At 43.1% G+C, this 20,960-nt stretch overlaps 1 protein-coding gene across 5 annotated transcripts in view; it reads right to left on the minus strand.

Moving 5' to 3' along the window:
• Positions 1–20,960, minus strand: part of CAPZA1 (capping actin protein of muscle Z-line subunit alpha 1) — a 51,131-nt gene that overhangs the window by 22,091 nt on the left and 8,080 nt on the right. For all 5 annotated transcript variants that reach the window (XR_016210750.1, XM_089300143.1, XM_070077873.2 and 2 more), the window contains exon 2: positions 2,581–2,644. Coding sequence is in view for 2 of the 5 variants with exons in the window: in XM_070077873.2 (XP_069933974.1) it covers positions 2,581–2,644 (64 nt within the window). In the remaining 3 variants the exon portion in view is untranslated. The remainder of the gene's footprint in view (positions 1–2,580; positions 2,645–20,960) is intronic.

Here is a 20,960-nt window from a genome sequence, read left to right on the forward strand (position 1 = left end):
TATGTGTAGAAATTCTAAAATTGCAGGTGCTAACGTTCACATATATATAATTATTTGTGCTATAATAATTCAATAATAAATTCTCAAGGAATTTCATAACAAACAAACATGATTTACAGAGTGCTACAGTTAGGATCATTAATTCTATATTTAAATGACTCCTTTAAAATGACCCAAGTGTAAGAATTGCAGGTTTTTCTACAATACCAGATCAAGAAAACTCAGGCAGTAATTAGTCAGTGGCAGCACATTTCTGAACACATTCCTCTTTAGATAATCCAATGTGGGGAATCAAAACCATCTTAAAAAGCTATGTGTTGCAGAGTCTCATCATTTTTCTTTAAGAAGAGTACCGTCCTTGTTACTAAGAAACTACCAAGCCTTCATTCCAAGAGGAAAGGCTAATTACATGGCAAAGGCCACTCACTGACTCCTAGAGCTTCTGAAAAATGGCCAACATGTGCCAATAAAAACAGTACTCACACCATACACAGTTCACTAATTCTTATCTTAATGCTTTGGTATCAACTATTTTTATAATTTTATGGTTTTCATGATTTCAGGTAAGAGAAATAAACAAGGGGATTCTACCAAGGTTATTAATTTTGTTAAGTCAAGAATTTATCTCAGGAGCTAGTGCTGTGGCACAGCAGGCTGTTGCAGTGTACTACACTGACATCCACATGGGTGCCAGTTGGAGTCTAGGTTGCTTCACTTCTGATCCAGCTCTCTGTTAATGTGTCTGGAAAAGCATCAGAAGATGGTACAAGTACTTGGGCCCCTGTCACCCATGTAAGGGACCCTTACGGACTTCCAGGCTCCTGGCTTCACGTAGGCCCAGCCCCTACCACTGCATCCATTTGGGGGAATGAACCAGTAGACGAAAAGATTGATCTCTCTTTCTAATTCTGCCTTTCAAATAAATAAAATAAATCTTTTTTAAAAAAAAAGAACTTACGGGCTGGCACTGTGGCTCACTTGGCTAATCCTCCACCTGTGGCGCCGGCATCCCATATGGGCGCCAGGTTCTAGTCCCAGTTGCTCCTCTTCCAGTCCAGCTCTCTGCTGTGGCCCAGGAAGGCAGTGGAGGATGGCCCAAGTGCTTGGGCCCTGCACCTGCATGGGAGAACAGGAGGAAGCACCTGGCTCCTGGCTTTGGATCTCTGCCGCGCTGGCCGTAGCGGCCATTTAGGGGTTGAACCAATTGAAGGAAGACCTTTCTGTTTGTCTCTCTCTCACTGTCTAACTTATAAGTTCAAGTTTAAAGAAAACTTTATTTATTCATTTTTTTGGCATGCAGAGTGGACAGTGAGAGAGAGAGAAAGGTCTTCCTTTGCCGTTGGTTTGCCCTCTAATGGCCGCCGTGGGCGGCACATCACGCTGATCCAAAGCCAGGAGCCAGGTGCTTCTCCTGCTCTCCTATGCAGGTACAAGGCCCAAGGACTTGGACCATCCTCCACTACACTCCCGGGCCACAGCAGAGAGCTAGCCTGGAAGAGGGGCAACCAGGACAGAATCTGGCACCCCAAATGGGACTAGAACCCGGTGTGCCGGCGCCATAGGCAGAGGATTAGCCTATTGAGCCACAGCGCCAGCCAAGAAAACTTTCTATAAGCTGAGTTGCTGAAATCTATATTCAGTCAACATGGAAGAAAAGACAAGGGAAAATAAGGTTGCATTTGTTTCCCTTTGGCTAGTATTCAAAATTCATAAGTGATTCTATAAAGAATATCTTGATTTACTTCTACTGTGGTCTATATTCCTGGTAGTAAATGTTTATATGTTTCTCTTAGTTACTCTGTTTCTGCATTAATTTTACCAGTGGATGTTACTGATTGATCTACCAAGTGCTGGGCTCTGGGCCTGGCACAGATGAGTGTAGCACAATTCAAGTAGCTAAACTTCTTTTGTAAAACTAGAATTTCAAAAATAAATGTTTGCTAAAAGGAACCCAGATACACAGAGATAAATTAAGATAGAACTGTGATGACCAACTTCTTGCTCCATTTATCTTTTCATCTTGTAGGTGTGTTAAGACAGCAAATAGTATAGAAGGTTGTAAATACATACTGGTTCCCAAACTGGAAACCAAATGGACTGTGATTCAGAATTACGTGGTAAAGAACTTACTAAAACACAGATTACCTGATTCTACTCAAGATCTAATTAGTGAGAATCTTGAGGGGATGATAAAGCCGAGTCTGTAAATTTAGCAAACTATTTGAATACCATCAGTTCTACCCCACTGACTATATTATGTGGCTTCCTAAGTGAAAGCCTTGAAGATATGATTTATAATGACAATCCATTTAACATTATTTTAGCATTTATTGATATTAAACTTTTCTCAGATATTATAGATATTGTAATTTACGGGTTAAGACATTGCTTTTGATTCAGATCTAGATTTGAATCCTTGCTTTGATACTAACTGGGTGATCTTGAACAAATTATTTTAAACTCTTTGAATCTTGATTTCCTTAGCTATAACATATCATAAAGATTTAGAGATAACAAGCATTCAATAAATTAGAGTAATTAAGAAGGGCTTAAAATAACAAAATACTAATCTTTACTCACCATTGAATACTTCATTAAATTCTCCTGGGGGTGCATGAGTGATGAATTTAGCAGCTATGCGTACCTAAAGAGAAATAAAATTCACAATATGAGAATTATGAAGAGTAACATATAAAAGGAAAAGAAAATACAGATCACAAATTTTTATCATATCCCTTGAAATAATACTTCTTTTTAAAATTTTTATGGGGCTGGCACTGGCATCCCATATGGGTGCCAGTTCTAGTCCCAGCTGCTCCTCTTCTGATCCAGCTCCCTGCTATGGCCTGGGAAAACAGTGGAACATGGCCCAAGTGCTTGGGGCCCTGTACCTGCGTGGGAGACCTAGAAGCTCCTGGCTCCTGGCTTTGGATTGGCTCAGCTCTGCGTGCTGCAGCCATTTGGGGAGTGAACTGGCATATGGAAGACCTTTCTCTCTGTCTCTCCCTCTCACTGTCTGTAACTCTGTCAAATAAATAAATAAAATCTTAAAAAAAAAAAAAAAACTTTTATTGTTTAGGAACCTTCAGATTTTCTTTTCACAGAACATCCATGGCTGTTTCTAGTATCAGTATCTTCTGATTTTGGGAAAGACATGTTATTTTGATCCTTTTATTTATTTTTTTTAAAGCTGAAGGGTCAGGTTTTGGTCAAAACGTACTACATTCGAAAAAATGGAGTTATGACCCTAATCTCACTTAGAAATCTTCCATCCACTGGCTCACTCCCCAAATGGCTGCAATGGCCAGAGCTGGGCTGATCTGAAGCCAAAAGCGAGGAGCCTTCTTTCAGGCCCCCTGCATTGGTAGCAGGGCCCAAGCACTCGGGCCATCTTTCACTGCCCTCCCAGGTACATCAACAGGAAGCTGGACTGGAAATGGAGCAGCCAGGACTGGAACCTGCATCTACATGGATGTCAGCATCACAGGTAGAGGCCTAACCTGCCACACCACAGTGCTGGCCCCAATATCATTTTCATTTACAAATTTAAACAGCAACTCCATGTGATCACCTCAACTCTTGCTGGAAAAAACTGTTAAAATTCAACAACCAGATGGCGCTGTGGCACAGTGGGTTAACGCCCTGGCCTGAAGTGCTGGCATCCAATATGGGCGCCGGTTCTGGTCCCGGCTGCTCCTCTTCCGATCCAGCTCTCTGCTATGGCCTGGGAAAGCAGTAGAAGATGGCCCAAGTCCTTGGGCCCCTGCACCCGTGTGGGAGACCCGGAAGAAGCTCCTGGGTCTGGATTGGCGCAGCTGCGGCCATTGCGGGCAACTGGGGAGTGAACCAGCAGATGGAAGACCTCTCCTTCTCTGCCTCTCCTTTCTCCATGTAACTCTGACTTTCAAATAAATAAAGAAATCTACAAAAAAAAAAAAAAAAAAAAACTTGGCCAGCGCTGCGGCTCACTAGGCTAATCCTCCGCCTGCGGCACCAGCACTCAGGTTCTAGTCCTGGTCGGGGCACCGGATTCTGTCCTGGTTGCTCCTCTTCCAGGCCAGCTCTCTGCTGTGGCCCGGGAGTGCAGTGGAGGATGGCCCAGGTGCTTGGGCCCTGTACCCGCATGGGAGACCAGGAGAAAGCACCTGGCTCCTGCCATCGGATCAGCACAGCGCGCTGGCCGTAGCGGCCATTTGGGGGGTGAACCAATGGAAGGAAGACCTTTCTCTCTGTCTCTCTCTCTCTCACTGTCTAACTCTGCCTGTCAAAAAACAAACAAACAAACAAACAAAAAAAAACCACTAAAACTCAACAACCAATCCATATCACAAAACGACAAAACTACCAGCTTTTGATTGGATTGAATAAAAGGTCAAAATCCCAACAATGGGTAAGAAGTATTACTAATTTTTTGGGTACGGCTTTCAAATTTTTAAAATTAATTTATTTTCCCTATTTGAAAGGCAGACAGAAGAGATCTTCCATTCATTGGTTCAGTTCCCAAATGCTCACAATATCAAGGCTGGGCCAGGTCAAAGGAAGGAGCTGGGAACTCAATCTAGGTCTCCACCATAGCTGGTGGGGCCCAATCACTTGTATCACCACCTGCTGCCTCCCAAGGTGTACATTAGCAGGAAGCTGGAATGGAGAGTGGAACTAAGACTTGAACCCAGGGCATTCTGATATGGGATTGCAGGTACCTCAAATGGCATCTTCATGGCTGTGCCAAACTTCTACCCCAACAGCGTCATTAATTTTAAAAGTAAAGTAAAGATGACTTCTATCAGCTCTACCATTCAACCCTGTAGAAGGGTTCCTAAATAATGCTATAGAAAACATTTCTTGCCATTCTCCTTTTCTTGACTTCCTATCATAAATAAATGCTAAAATGTTACAATCTATGGGGCCGGCGCTGTGGTGCAGCAGGTTAAGACCCTAACCTGCAGCACTAGCATCCCCTATGGGCGCCGGTTCATATCCTGGTTGCTCCACTTCAGATTCAGCTCTCCACTATGGCCTGGGAAAGCAGAAGATGGCCCAACTCCTTGTGCCCCTGCACCCGCATGGGAGACCTGGGAGAAGTTCCTGGCTCCTAGTTTCAGATCAGCTCGGCTCTGACTGTTGCAGTCATTTGGGGAGTAAACCTGCACTCTCTGGCTCTCCCTCTCTGTAAAACTCTTTCAAATATATAAAATAAAATAATAAATAAAATAAATCTTAAAAAAAAGTTAGGGTCTAGCCTGCAGATCTAATTTTTTATCTTATTTTTTTGGTTGTTATTTCATACTTTGGGAAGAATTCCTAGGCCCCTTTTTCCAATCTAGTAATATGCTCTTCAGTTCTGCTCATATTGGATTCAAACAATTATTCCGACTGCTAAATTTTTAATTTATAGGATTTTGTTAATATATTTTGTATGTACACAACAATATGCACATTAACTATAGTTATTTATAAGTATATACTTAAAATATGAGCACATTAATTATACTTATTTTAAAGTCTTGTCCTATCAGCTATTTCCCAAGATTTAGACCCTCTGTTGAGTTTGGTTCTTCCCTTTCATGTTACTGGTTTTTCATACACATTTGGTGCTGCCATTCGAATTTACTTGCCTATTCTGTTACCTGTAGCTTGTCTCTGGTGAATTGCAGGGAAGAGGAGTAGACTTGCTGCTGCTGAGTACAGTTATATATATTGCTTATCTTCTGAAAATGAGTCCAAGTTCCAGCTCTACTCCACAATGCTGACCCAGCTACCTGCTAATGCAGCTGGGAAAACAGCAGATGATGGCCCAAAGTACTTGGGCCCCTGCCACCCATGGTAGACCTGGATGGAGCACCTGGCTCCTGGCTGCAGCCTGGCCTAGCATTAGATGTTGCAGACATGTGGAGAGAGAACCAGTGGATGGAAGATCTCTCTCTCTCTAACTCTGCCTTTCAAATAACTAAGTAATTTAAAAAGAAAATCAGTTAATCTACTTTGAATAACAGACCTTTTCTTTTTTTAGTCTATATATGGCAAATCTGAAGTCTATGGTATATCCCACTTTCCGTCAAAGTAAATTTCCTATAATCCTTATATAACTGTGAAACTCTTCAATCAAGCAAAGTGTTTGTAGTCAAAAAATAAATGTACATATTAATACACTACCCAAGGCCAGTGCCGCGGCTCACTAGGCTAATCCTCCACCTTGCGGCGCCAGCACACCGGGTTCTAGTCCCGGTCAGGGCGCCGGATTCTGTCCCTGTTGCCCCTTTTCCAGGCCAGCCCTCTGCTGTGGCCAGAGAGTGCAGTGGAGGATGGCCCAAGTACTTGGGCCCTGCACCCCATGGGAGACCAGGATAAGTACCTGGCTCCTGCCATCGGATCAGCACGGTGCGCCGGCTACAGCGCGCCGGCCGCGGCGGCCATTGGAGGATGAACCAACGGCAAAGGAAGACCTTTCTCTCTGTCTGTCTCTCTCTCTCACTGTCCACTCTGCCTGTCAAAAAATAAAAATAAATAAATAAATAAAATTAAAATAAAAATACACTACCCAAAAAAGCACCTTCCATAAAAGGAATAAAGTCACAGCAACATTTTATAAACCACTTATATAACAAAATGTTTGATTGTATAATATTCCTGAAGTTCCCTCAAACTTTTAAAAGTTACAGATCTAATGGAATTGGTACAAATGAAATGACACAACAGTTTGGATAATGGACGAACGTACATTGCAAACAAAGTAATAGTTCATCCATTTGGCAGATTAGGAAGATAAGTATCAGTAAATAAATACTTTAGACTGAGTAAGACATTGTCTTACCCTCAAGAAACTGACATCTAGAGAAAACACAGCAAGCAGGTATTAAGTGCCTAGTGCAATCAACTCTACACATGTAAAGAAGGGGAGTGGTCTTTAAAGGCAGTGACGTTTTGAGCTGAATTCAAGGCTGAGTAGGTAATACCAGGGATGGCATTCCACACAGAGGAAACAATATGTACAAACTGGGACATGTCTTAATGAATTGAAGATAATTAATTTAAACAATGCTACTCTTCATACTAACTCTTTGTTTTGAAAAGTAAAGCTTTTAGGCCGGTGCCACATAGGCTAATCCTCTGCCTGCGGTGCCGGCAAACGGGGTTCTAATCCTGGTCGGGGCGCCGGTTCTGTCCTGGTTGCTCCTCTTCCAGTCCAGCTCTCTGCTGTGGCCCAGGAGTGCAGTGGAGGATGGCCCAAGTGCTTGGGCCCTGCACCCCATGGGAGACCAGGAGAAGCACCTGGCTCCTGGCTTCGGATCAGCGCCGGCTGCAGCGGCCATTGGGGAGTAAACCAATGGAAAAGAAAGACCTTTCTCTCTGTCTCTCTCTCTCTCACTGTCCACTCTGCCTATCCATAAATAAATAAATAAAATAAAGCTTTTAAACAAATGAATCATTTATATTAAAGTAATACTTTTTAAAAGAACATCTCCCAGTTTTTAAATGAGTTGGGATATTTGAAGATATATGCTATGACAAGGGTGAAATACTGAATGAGTGGTAAAATAACGTAATCATCTTAAGATTTCAACATGGGCTCCTAAAACACATGATCATGGCAAGGAATTCCACGTTATTTTCTGAGAGCATGAATAAAATTGTGGATTACTTGGTATTAGATAATCATGACAGTCTTTCAAGTGTTAAGCTGATTTATAACTATTTAAATACAGCACCATAAAAACACTTTGAACAGATGTAATAATGATAGATTTACATACTCAGTATGAAATCTAAAATCTGCTTCATGGTCTACAAGACCCTGCACAATTTGGCTTCCTCTTCCCCTTTACCACAGTTTAAATCTCCAGCTAGGTTCACAAATGGTTTTCTATCACATAGCTCACTCCCACTTGCATTGAAGTTTCTGTTCATGTAACCTACTAAACAAAGTAGCCTCTCTTAATTCTCATATTTAAATAAGCTGCTACACCCTCCCCACCATTCCCAATCCTAGCCCCTGTATCCACTTTATTTTTTTCCAGCCTACACTAAACATGTTTACTTTATAACATCCCCCAAAGACTTCTAAGAGCACAGAGCAGGGGTCAGCAAATTGCTAACATAGAAGGGCAGATATTTAATATTTTAGTGCTTTGTGGACCACACAGTTTCTGTCTTAACTATAAATAAATGAGCATGATTATGTGCCAATAAAATTTTGTTCTGGGCTCTAACATTTGTATTCCATGTAACTTTCATGTCATGAAATATTAGTCTTTTGTTTTCAACTATTCAAAAACATTAGCTCATAGGTTTTATGAGAACAGGTCGAGGACTGGATTTGGCCCACAGGTCATGGTTTGTCAAGCCCTGGCACAGATGCTAGTTACACTTGTACACTGGTGTATACTCAAGACTAAGACCTGAGATGGGCCCTATAGAAACGAATACTATTTTACTGTTAATAGAACTCTCTTGATAGCTCAAATAGCTTGTTAAAGTAGGCAGAGAAGACACTATAATCCTCATCTATAAATGAATAGGGACCAGTGCTGCTGCTGAGCGAGTTAAGCCACTGTCCCCAGTGCCAGCATCCCATATGAGTGCCAGTTCATGTGCCAGCTGCTCCACCTCTGATCCAGCTACCTGCTAATGGGCCTGGAAAAACAGTGGAAGATGGCCCAAGTCCTTGGGCCCCTGCACCCACGTGGGAGACAGAGAGGAAGCTCTTGGCTCTTGGATTCAGCCTGGTCCAGCCCTGACCATTGTGGCCATTTGGGGAGTAAACCAGCAGATGGAAGATCTCTCTCTCTCTGATTTTTTTTTTTCTTTTTGACAGGCAGAGTTAGACAGTGAGAGAGACAGACAGAGAGAAAAGTCTTCCTTTTTCCGTTGGCTCACCCCTCAAGTGGCCACCATGCTGCGCCAATCAGAAGCCAGGAGCCAGGTGCTTCTCCTGGTCTCCCATGCAGGTGCAGGGCCCAAGGACTTGGGCCATCCTCCACTGCCCTCCTGGGCCACAGCAGAGAGCTGGACTGGAAGAGGAGCAACCAGGATAGAATCCGGCGCCCCAACCGGGACCAGAACCCAGGGTGCCAGTGCCACAGGCGGAAGATTAGCCCAGTGAGCAGCGGCGCCGGCCTCTCTCTGATTCTTTCAAATAAAATAAGTCTTAAAAAACTTGAATCTAAACTTCAATTAGACTATGCAGTATTAACATGGATTTGGCTTTGTTCTTTTAGATTTTTTTTTAAACTAGGAATTCAGTCAAAGTTTCACTTACACAGCTTCAGAAGTGGGTGGAAATTAAAATGAAATTTAGTAGAGTGAAATGGGGAAAAGAAATGGCTAAGAAGTTAGTGACTGCAAAAATATTTTTGCTGTAACACAAAGAGGAATGACACTTTCCCTAACAGAGATTTTCAATCATTCTCAAGGTTGGCATGAGGAAACAAAGGAGAAAACAGGCATTTCCCATAGAAGAAAAGAATGTCAACACCCCTCTGTTGAGAACCACTAATATAGAGGTTTTAGTTGAGCAAAACTGAACTGTTACTTTAATAAAAAGGCTTTAAAAATTATCCCTATTTCATAAAGTAACAATTTTACTCTACATAGCATTCATCACATGGTATCTGCAGTAAAGGGTGTATTTTATCTTTTTTAAAAAGATTTATTTACTTGAAAGGCAGAGCTAGAGAGAGACAGAGAGAGAGAGAGAGAAAAAGAGAACATGCATCCATCTGCTGTTTCACTCCCCAAACGGCCGCAATGACAGCAGCTGGGCCAGTCCGAGGCCAGGAGCCAGCAGCTTCATCCAGGTATCCCACATGGATGGCAGGGGCGCAAGCACTTGGGCCATCTTCCACTGCTTCCCCAGGTGCATTACCAGGGAGCTGGATCAGAAGTGAAATAGCTAGGACCATATGGGACGCGAGCGCCACAGGTGGCAGCTTTACCTGCTATGCCACAATGCCAGCCCTGCTCCATATGAAAGAGGGAATAACTTAACCCTTATACACAATGCCACTCTCTCAAATCTAATAGAGGATTTAAAACTTAGAACTACAATCAATGAAGGATAAGTTTTCCTAAATTTAATTTTTTTTCTCAATCTCTATCCTCTAACCTCGCTGAAAGGTAGACAAAGTAAAATGCCCATAACAGGATTTTCCTTGCCAATTTTAACAAGATTCGAAATTTCATTTTTTATAAAGTATTTATTTATTATTTGAAAGGCAGAGCAAGAAAGAGAGAGAGAGAGAGAGAAAGAGAGAGAGATCGATCTTCCATCAGCTGGTTAACTCCCCAAACGGCTGCAACAGCCAGGACTGGGCTAGGCAGAAATCAGGAGCCAGGAACTCCAGTCTCATCTCCTACACAGGTGGCAGGGGCCTAAGCATTTAGGCCATCCTCTGCTATTCTCCTAGGCACATTAGCAGGGAGCTGGATAGGAAGCAGAGTAGCTGGAACAGGAACTAGCAATCTGATATGGGATGCTGGCCATGCAAGCAGCAGCCTAACCCACTATACAATATTGACCCTTCAAAATTTCATATTTACATTACTAATATCTGTACTGAATCAGAGAATGTCATATTCCATTGTTCCCAAGAAAAGGTTTAATTTTTTAAGAGTTTTCACACGTTGTAATTTAGTAAGACACTCTAGAAAATAAATTGGAAGAATTTACAGAAAGTATAAAATTCAAATATTTAGCTTATTAAATAATCTTTTATAAAAGGTTTATTTATTTGAAAGGCAGAAAGAGAGCGAGCAAGTGAGCTATCTTTCACCTGTTGGTCCCACACTTTTGGGGCAGGGTCGGGCTGAAGTTAGAAGCTTCATCTGGGTCTCCCACTTGGGTGGCAAAAGCCCAAGCACTTATGTCATCCTCTGCTGCTTTCCCAGGCACACTAGCAGGGACCTGGATCAGAACTGGAATAGCCAGGACTAAAACAGGCATTCAGATGGGATGCTGGCATCACAAGCAACTGGCATCCATTATTAGTTTAGACACTATTCTGTCCCCAAAGATTCCTGTTTTTGGGAAGTAAACTGGCTTGCTTTCCTTTTCTATACAATACAAGGTCTAGCAAATTAAATGGCACATAGCAAATGATTAATAAATGTTTACAAAATCCCTTTTGAATAAAATGACACAAAGGAAGTTTTCTTTAAGTATTATGAGATACTATGACAAAAATGAAAGATTAAGGCTCCTGAATTGGCTAATGGGTTTTTAATTTCCATCTCTTAAAATGTCTTTGAATCATAACCTGTCCCCTAAAGTGGAGTATCTCCTTAAGAATTTGGGAGAGAGAAGAAGCACTTAAGAGTTAAGCATTAGGCAGCCACTTGAGATGACAGCATCTCTGCTAAGCCTCCAGTTCCAGGTTCCTGCTAATGTGCACTTTGTAAGGCAGCAGATGATTGGCCAAGTATTCGGGTCCCTGCAGAGACTTAGAATGAGTTTCTAGCTCCCAGCTTTGGCCTGGCCTACTCCTGGCCATTGTGGGCATTTTGGGAGTAAAGTATGCACGTGTGCTTTCTTTCTTTCTGTGTCTCTTAAAAAAAGAGAGAGAGAAAGAGAGAGGGATGAGTATTTGGTATTAGGACTCTGCCTGGGATACCTGTATCTCATATAAGAGCCCAGTTTCAATCCCTGCTCCACTCTGATTCCAGATCCCTGTAAATGTCTACCCTGTGAGGCAGCACGTGATGGCTTAGGTACACAGATCCCTGCCATTCCTGGACTGAGTTCCAGGCTTCAGAATGCCCTGGTTTGGGATGTTGCAAGCATTTGGGATGTGAACCAATGGATTGAAGATCTGTTTGTCTGCCTCTCTCTGCCTTTCAAATAAAGTGAAAATAAAATATTAAAAATTATTAAATCAAGGAGTGGGACTTGGCCTGGCAGTTTAGATGCTGCATGTGTCTGGCTTCCAGTTCCAGCTTCCCACTAATGCACACCCTGGAAGGCAGCAGTGATGGTTGAAGTGCTTGTGTTCCTGTCACCCATGTAGGGGACCGGGACTGGCCCAGTCCTAGACATTTTGGGCATTTGGGAGAGTGAATTACCATATGAGAGCTCTATTAATCTGTCTTCTCTTTCTATGTTTCCAGAACCAAAATAAACAAATTGGGGACAGCACAGTGGCGCAGTAGGTTAATCCTCTGCTTGCGGCGCCTGTATCCCATATAGGAGCCAGTTCTAGTCCTGGCTGCTCCTCTTCCAATCCAGCTCTCTGCTATGGCCTGGGAAAGCAGTAGAAGATGGCCCAGGTGCTTGGGCCCCTGCACCTGCATGGGAGACCAGGAAGAAGCTCCTGGCTCCGGATCGGTGCAGTTCAAGACGTTGCAGCCATTTGGGGAGTGAACCAACGGAAGGAAGACCTATTTCTCTGTCTCTCACTGTCTGTAACTCTACCTCTCAAATAAATAGAAATCTTAAATAAAAAAATTTAAAAAAGAAATAAATTTTAAAACTAGCTAAACTGAGCAATCCCTTTAAATACTGAAAAGTAAATTCCTCTTATCCAGATATTCTTTTTTTTTTCTTAAAGATTTATTTATTTATTTGAAAGTCAGAGTTACAGAGAGAAGTAGAGACACAGAGAGAGTTCTTCCATCGGCTGGTTCACTCCCCAAGATGGCCTCAATGGCCGGAGCTGTGCCGATCCAAAGCCAGGAGCCAGGAGCTTCCTCTGGGTCTCCCACGCGGGTGCAGGGGCCCAAGGACTTGGACCATCTTCTACTGGTTTCCCAGGCCACAGCAGAGAGCTGGCTCGGAAGAGAAGCAGCCGGGATTAGAACCAGTGCCCATATGGGATGCCGGCGCTACAGGCCAGGGTGTTAACCCGCTGTGCCACAGCCCCAGCCCCCTCCAGATATTCTTTATGTCCTAGTCACCCTATATTCTCCATCACCATTAAAAATTAATAATAACTATATACAATAGCAATTTTTTCCTGACCAAAAGTTTTTCTGAAGTATTACATCTTTCCAAGCTTTTTTCAATCTTTTCATGTAGGCTATATACTTTAAGAAAGGACAACAGTAGCAAGTTGTGCCTCTCTAAATATTTATTTAACCTATTTTTATCCTACTCCATTGTAGAGTTATTCAAGCACAAACAGTTGCGTTTCTTTTCCTGAAAGAGATATACCTTATTCTTTTCTTTTCTAAGATTTATTTGAAAGGCAGAGTTGCAGGTTCTTTTTTGTTTCCCATCTAGTTCTAAGGCCTTAATTATCAACAATAAACTGTCTGGGGCAATAAATTTAGTAGGTGTAAATTCCAAGCTGTTGACATGCATATATTACAGTATCAAACTAGGTCAAGAATTCCAGTTTCAGTCTCTATCAAGTAAATAAACAAAATCCCTGCTAGTTGAGGATTCTCAGAAGCTAGTCAGAATTTAATTTGGTACTGCAATCCAGAAAAAAATGTATCTTACTGGTCTCTAGGTCAAAATGAAACACTGGGTTCACTAAATCAAACTTATTGTTATCTTTTTTTTTTTTTAATTCCAAATAAGCTAAATATGTTTCCAGTTTAGACCTGGTGACACTATAAAGACTCAGAACATACTTGGAAATACAATTTCAGATGCACATAGTTTAGTATGATTTATCATTATCAGCAAGATCTAAAGTTGAAAAAGCATATAGGTAAGTCTTTTCATAAAAAAAGATTTAAACATTTATTTACTTATTTATCTGAAAGGTAGAATGACAGAGGGAGAGACAGAGACAGAGACAGAGGAAGAGAAACATGTTTCTCACATGGATGGTACAGGCCCTCATCCTTGAGCCATCCTTTGCTATCTTCATGGGCAAATTAGCAGGAAGCTAGATAAGAAGTGGAATGGTCAGGGCTAACCAGCATTCAGTCGAAAGTAGAGGCTCAACTCAGTGTGTCATAAGGCTAGCCCCAATATATGTCTTAGGTTGGGATCAACATAATAAAAAATAGATTGTGGCAGCTCCAAATAATTTGCTTCATTTACTTTTTTTTTTTTTTTGACAGGCAGAGTTAGACAGTGAGAGAGACAGAGAGGCTAAGGTCTTCTTTCCATTGGCTCACCCCCCAAAGGGCCGCTCCGAAGCCAGGAGCCAGGTGCTTCCTCCTGGTCTCCCATGCAGGTGCAGGGCCCAAGGACTTGGGCCATCCTCCACTGCCCTCCCGGGCCACAGCGAGAGCTGGACTGGAAGAGGGGCAACCGGGAAAGAATCCGGCGCCCCGACCGGGACTAGAACCCGGTGTGCCGGCGCCGCAGCAGAGGATTAGCCTAGTGAGCCACGGCGTCAGCCTCATTTACTCTTTGAAAAACCACTTTAGCCATTTTTAGTAATTTTATTTATTTATTTATTTATTTAAAATTTTTTTTGACAGGCAGAGTGAACAGGTAATTCTTAGAAATTGTTTTGTCTATTAGCAACTAGTGTTAAGTTTTGTCAGCCAATTACAGAAGGTAGGCAACTGTTTTAACTAGAGCAATACTTAAGCATAAAATTTATAATAAACAAGAATTAAACAAGCATCAGTTTCTATTTTCTAATTATCTCTCTCAGTCTTCTCTTTTAATTTATAACTTCTCTATGCATCAAGTTAGGAGGAAATCAACCCCCCCCCCTTTTTTTTGACAGGCAGAGTGGACAGTGAGAGAGAGACAGAGAGAAAGGTCTTCTTTTTGCCGTTGGTTCACCCTCCAATGGCCTCCGCAGCCGGCACACCGCGCTGATCTGATGGCAGGAGCCAGGTACTTATCCTGGTCTCCCATGGGGTGCAGGGCCCAAGCACTTGGACCATCCTCCACTGCACTCCCGGGCCACAGCAGAGAGCTGGCCTGGAAGAGGGGCAACCGGGACAGAATCCGGCGCCCCGACCGGGACTAGAACCCGGTGTGCCGGCGCCGCAAGGCGGAGGATTAGCCTAGTGAGCCGCGGCGCCGGCCGGAAATCATTCCTTAGTTCTCACCCTGGACTCTCCTAATATAAGATATGCAGAATTCTGGTAAAAGATCTTGTAGTACTCAGCTTTTTTTTTTTTTAAAGATTTATTTTATTTGAAAGATAGAGGCAAAGACAGATACAGAGAGAGAAAGAGAGAGAGAGAGAATCTTGCATTCGCTGGTTCACTCCCCAAATGGGCTGATTCAAAGCAGGAGCCAGGAGCTTCTTCGTCTCCCACGCAGGTGCAGGGGCCCAAGGACTTGGGCCATCTACTGTTTTCGCAGGCCATAGAAAAGAGCTGGATCAGAATGTGGAGCAGCCAGGACTTGAACCAGAGCCCATATAATGCCAGCACTGCAGGCGGTGGCTTTACCTCCTATGCCACAGCACTGGCCCTGAAGTAATTTTTTTTTTAAGAATTATTATTATTTTTTTGAAAGAGTTACAGAGAGAGGTAGAACCAGCGAGAGAGAGGTCTTCCATTCCGCTGGTTCACTTCCCAAATGACCACAACGGCCAGAACTGAGCTGATCCGAAGCCAGGAGCCAGCCTCTTCAGGGTCACCTAGGTGGGTGCAGGGGCCCAAGGACTTGGGCCATCTTCCACTGCTTTCCCAGGCCATAGCAGAGAGCTGGATTGGAAGAGGAGCAGCCAGGATGTGAACCAGCATCCATATGAGATGTGGGTGCAGCAGGCTGGGGCTTTAACCCACTGCACCACATCGCTGGCCCCTTGAAGTACTCATCTTAAATGTTCACTCATCAGTTCAAAATAAGTGGTGAACCATAAGTCATCAACTGTTAAATAGAACAAAAAACTTTAAAAAGTGTTGGCTCAATCTCAGTGAAGATTAAAAAAAAAGTCTTTGTTTTTTTTTTAATTCTTATCTTAAATGAAAAACAGCACTGATCTCTCTCTCTCACACACTCACACACCAAAAGGAGGGAAAGGACCTTATATGGTTCAATTAGCAGATACGCCCAAATGTCCAGAACAAGAACCAGGAAGTAGAAAAGTCTGAGATAGAATATTCCAGTGAGTCAGAAAAAGAGATGAAAATGACTGTAAAGATCACATAAGCAACTTGTTGCCTAGGAGCTTAAATGTATTAAAATACCTACCACCAGATAAAATGAGCATTGTTTTAGAAACAGTCACAACTAGGTTAAGAAATTAGGGAAGGGCCGGCAAAGTGGCGAGGGCAGGTAAAGCTGTCACCTACAATGTTGGCATCCCCTATAGGTGCCAGTTTGAGTCCCAGCTCCTCCACTTCTGATCCAGCTCCCTGCTAATGTGCCTGGGAAAGCAGCAAAAGATGGCCCAAGTCCCTGGGCCCCTGTACCTATGTGAGAGATGTGGAAGAAACTCTTCGCTCGGTTTTGGTATGGCCCAGCCCTGGTCAGAGGCCGCTTGGTGAGAGAACCAGTGGATAGAAGATCTCTCTCTCAGTCTCTGCCTCTAAGTCAGCTTTTCGAATAAATAAAATAAATCTTAAAAAAAGGGGGAGAGGGCCGGTGCTATGGCGCAGCGGGTTAATGCCCTGGCCTGAAGCGCTGGCATCCCATATGGGCACCAGTTTGAGACCTGGCTGCTCCACTTCCAATCCAGCTCTTTGCTGTGGCCTGGGAAAGCAGAAGATGGTCCAAGTTCTTGGGCCCCTGCACCCACGTGGGAGGCCCGGAAGAAGCATCTGGCTCCTGGCTTCAGATCAGTGCTGCTCTAGCCCTTGAGGTCATCTGGGGAGTGAACCAGAGGATGGAAGACCGACCTCTCTCTCTCTGCTTCTCCTTCTCTCTCTGTATAACTCTGACTTTCAAATAAATAAATAAATCTTAAAAACAAAAAAATTAGGGAAAAGTCCACATCATACACTTTGATATTTAGATGTGGAGAGTAAGAGATGCTTATGTCAAGTTCAAAAGGGTAGAGTTGGCAGTGAGGGAAACCATGCTGGATGGAAACAGAATCAGCCGGCACCGCGGCTCACTAGGCTAATCCTCCATCTTGCAGCGCCGGCACACCGGGTTCTAGTCCCAGTCAGGACGCCAGATTCTGTCCCGGTTGCCCCTCTTCCAGGCCAGCTCTCTGCTGTGGCCCGGGAGTGCAGTGGAGGATGGCCCAAGTCCTTGGGCCCTGCACCCGCATGGGAGACCAGGAGAAGCACCTGGCTCCTGGCTTTGGATCAGCGCGGTGCGCCGGCCGCAGCGTGCCAGCCGTGGCGGCCATTGGAGGGTGAACCAACGGCAAAGGAAGACCTTTCTCTCTCTCTCTCTCTCACTGTCCACTCTGCCTGAAAAAAAAAAAAAAAAAGTGGGAAACACAGACTTTGCCTTTAATATCTGGTGTATCTCTGGCACATTGTGGCACTGTAATTTTAAAAAAATCTTACCTTTTTACCTTTCCTTCAAAATTTTACTTCGAAATCACTGGCAGTCAGTCCTGATTTCACATGCTAGCTTTATTACTTAATTGCTTAGTTTCTTCATTTGTGAGCATAATACCTACTCACATTTAGAACTGCTTTTAAGAATCTAGTGAGGTAGGAGATGGACCAAGGCATAGAAAATAATTATTTTCATTAAGCAAACATCTAGGTGTTATCAAATTTCAAAGTTTTTTTTTTTTTTTAAAGTTCAGATATTGAGGCAGACTTTTGGCATTGTGGTTAAGATACAACTTTGGACCTTGTATCCCACATTAGAGTGCCTGGTTCAAGTCTTGGCTTTTCCACTTGCCATCTAGCTAATGTGCCTGGGAAAACAGCCAAAGATGGCCCAAGAACTTGGATCCCTGGGGCTAGCGCTGTGGCGTAGTAGGTAAAGGCACAGCCTGCAGTGCCTGCATCGCAAATGGGTACCAGTTCAAGTCCCAGCTGCTCCACTTCCAATCCAGCTCTGCTATGGCCTGGGAAAGCAGAAGATTGTCCAAGTCCTTGGGCCTCTGATCCATGTGGGAGACTGGGAAGAAGCTCCTGGCTCCTGGCTTTGGATTGGCGCAGCTCTGGCCGTTGAGGCCAACTGGGGAGTGAACCAGCAGATGGAAGACCTCTCTCTCTCTGCCTCTCCTTCTCTCTCTGTGTAACTCTAACTCCAAATAAATAAATCTTAAAAAACAAAAACAAAACACTTGGGTCCCCGTCACCCATGTGGGAGACCTAGATGGGGTTCTGGGCTCCTAACTTCCGCCTGGACAAGCCTTGATTGTTGCAGCCATTTGGGGAGTGAACCAGCATTTGGAAGTGCTCTCACTCAATCCCTCCCTCATTTTCCTCTCCCTACACTCTTCTTGCTCTATCACTTTGCCTCTCAAATAAATATATCTTAAAAAAAATACACACAATAATTCATTTGTTCCAAGGCACTGAAGTAGGCCACTAAAATAAAGACTAAAGGAAAATCACAAACACAGCCAACAAATTGCCTTTTGCCTTAAACCAGTGGTTGTTCTGAACACTAGCTACAGATTAGAGTTATCTGGGAGATTTAAGCAGACTGATGCATGGGTTCCATTTGTAGATTCTGATGTAATTTGGGAACTTGGGAATCAGAATATTTAAAAACTTCCTCAGGTGATTCTAACATGCTGGAAAGTTTATCAAACACACCTTGAGCTAATATAAAATGAAAATTATCATGTTGAATACAAACATCAGAGAAGCCTACGGTAAACACCTTGGTTTTCTATACTATGCCACTGTTAGCAAAACAATTTATACAAATAACAGTCATTAGTAAGGATTTTTCAACCATTTCACAATAATTATAATTCAAAGCAACAAAATTGCCAAATCAGTAGTACCAAGACCATATGGTACAAAACTTAAGAGGAAAGAGATGGATATGGGTTGGATTGCTGAAAGACAGCTACAAGGAAGAGGAACTAGGATCTAAGCACGGCACTGCAAAGCGTTGCCAGAATCTTCTGGTGAAGGCATTACAAGTGAGGCAACAGTAAAAAAAAATAAAAAAAATTAAAAAATGAGGAGAAAAGCTTTTTGTAAGGAGGATCTGTTTGTAGGCATTAAGGATTTATTTGGAGATTTAAAAAAGATGAGTCAGATGGCAGTATTTAAGCTAACTAGTATCAAGTCTAGTTTTATCCTGTAGGTAACAGAGACATGTTGAAGTAAAAAAAATCTTTCAGTAATACAGAAATACGAGCATACTCAGGCATCACAAACCCTGAAAATCAAACTGCCCTCAAAGAGTTAACTATAAAATCAGGAAAGGTACTATCAAAATGAAATTCATCCCACAAATATCAGCCACCTACACTTTAGGCAAAGGTGATTCACTAGTACAGTGTCCTCATGGTTCCTGTGGGCAGACAGACAATATATAATGAAATAAATGGTATGCAAGCTAGTGATACATGCTAAGGACTAAAGAGTAAGGCAAAGAAAAGGATACTAAATGTTAGGGCTGAGACTTCGATGGAGTAACCAGAGAAGGCGTCAATGTGGAGATAACTTCTGATTAAATATATGAAGGAAGTGAGGGATACAGAAGGAAGAGAACTCCAGAGAAAAGAGCAAATACGAAGACCCCAACGTGGGAATGTCTGGCTGGAAAGAGGACAAAGGACTAAAAAGGTAGATGAATGTAGTCAGAAAAATAAATAGCAAAGAGGTAAATCCCAGAGCACGTAGGGACTTCACAGAGCAAATCATTTGTATTCTGAGGAAGATGGGAGACCAGAAGAGGGTTTTGAGCAGAGGAGTGACAAGTCACAAGCCACATTTTAACCATAGCACTCTAGGTACTTCCCTAAAGATGGTCTGCTGGGGTTAGGGATGGGGGCAACAGCAGAAGGAACACCAAGAGGCTTTGTAATAAACTAGGTGAGGGGCCAGTGCTGTGGCGTAGCAGGTAAAGCCGTCACCTGCAGTGCTGGCATCTCATATGGGCACCAGTTCAAGTCCCAGCTGTTCCACTTCTGATCTGGCTCTCTGCTGTGGCCTGGGCAAGCAGTAGAGGATGGCCCAAGCCGTTGAGCCTCTGCACCAACATGGGAGACCCAGGAAAAGCTCCTGGCTCCTGATCAGCGCAGCTCTGGCCGTTGTGGCCATCTGGGGCGTAAACCAGCGGATGGAAGGCCTCTCTCTCTCTCTCTCTCTCTCTCTCTCTGCCTTTCAAATAAATAAATAAATCTTCAAAAAAAAAAAAAATTTCAGCCCTGTAAAACTCCCTGCTAGTAATGGGACAACATATTAACCCATCTAATGAAAGAACGTCCACTACTGTTACATAGAAACCTGACTTGGTCTTAGTGTTGGGTGTTTACACATGTACAACTATTATGAAGGAAACTGTCATTAAAATTTTAGGCCAGATAGTTAATTTGCTTGACTCTAATTCCAAGCTCAAATTTTTTTTTTTAAACTAGTCTATTTTAGATTTATTAAATTAGTTGTACTTCACTTTTATAAACAGATTTATTTATTTATTTGAAAGGCAGAGTTAGAAAGAGAAGGAGGGAGAGGGCGAGGGGGCGAGGGAGAGAGGAAGAGAGGAAGAGAGGGAGAGAGGGAGAGAGGGAGAGAGGGAGAGAGGGAGAGAGGGAGAGAGGGAGAGAGAGGAGATAGAACCTTACATCTGCTCCTCAAATGGCTGCAACAGCCAGGGCTGGGCCAGGCCCAAGCCAGAAGCTTCTTCCGGGTCTCCCATATGGGTACAGGGGCCCAAGCACTTGAGTCATCTTCTTTGTTGTTTTCCAGGTGCTTTAGCAGGAAGCAGGATCAGAAGTGGAGCAGGGAAGACTCGAGCCAGCACCTGTATGGGATACCAGTGCTGCATCCCATGACTTTAACCCATTGAGCCACAGCACCAGCCCCCACCATTCCACTTTTACACATTAATTTCATCAGCCTGGCCAATATGGGTTTGTCCCTGACAGAGATTTGGGTTTGGTATCCCAGTGAATCAAGCTTTTGAACTTAACAGGCAGAGAATGAAGATTTGAACCTCAGCAATTTCATAAGATAATGGTTCCAGAACTGCACAGGAATTACTGGGAAGCTTATTTAAAATA

Source organism: Oryctolagus cuniculus, chromosome 7 (assembly GCF_051225735.1).
Source record: "Oryctolagus cuniculus isolate XC-2025 breed Fujian yellow rabbit chromosome 7, ASM5122573v1, whole genome shotgun sequence".
NCBI classification, from domain to species: Eukaryota; Metazoa; Chordata; class Mammalia; order Lagomorpha; family Leporidae; genus Oryctolagus; species Oryctolagus cuniculus.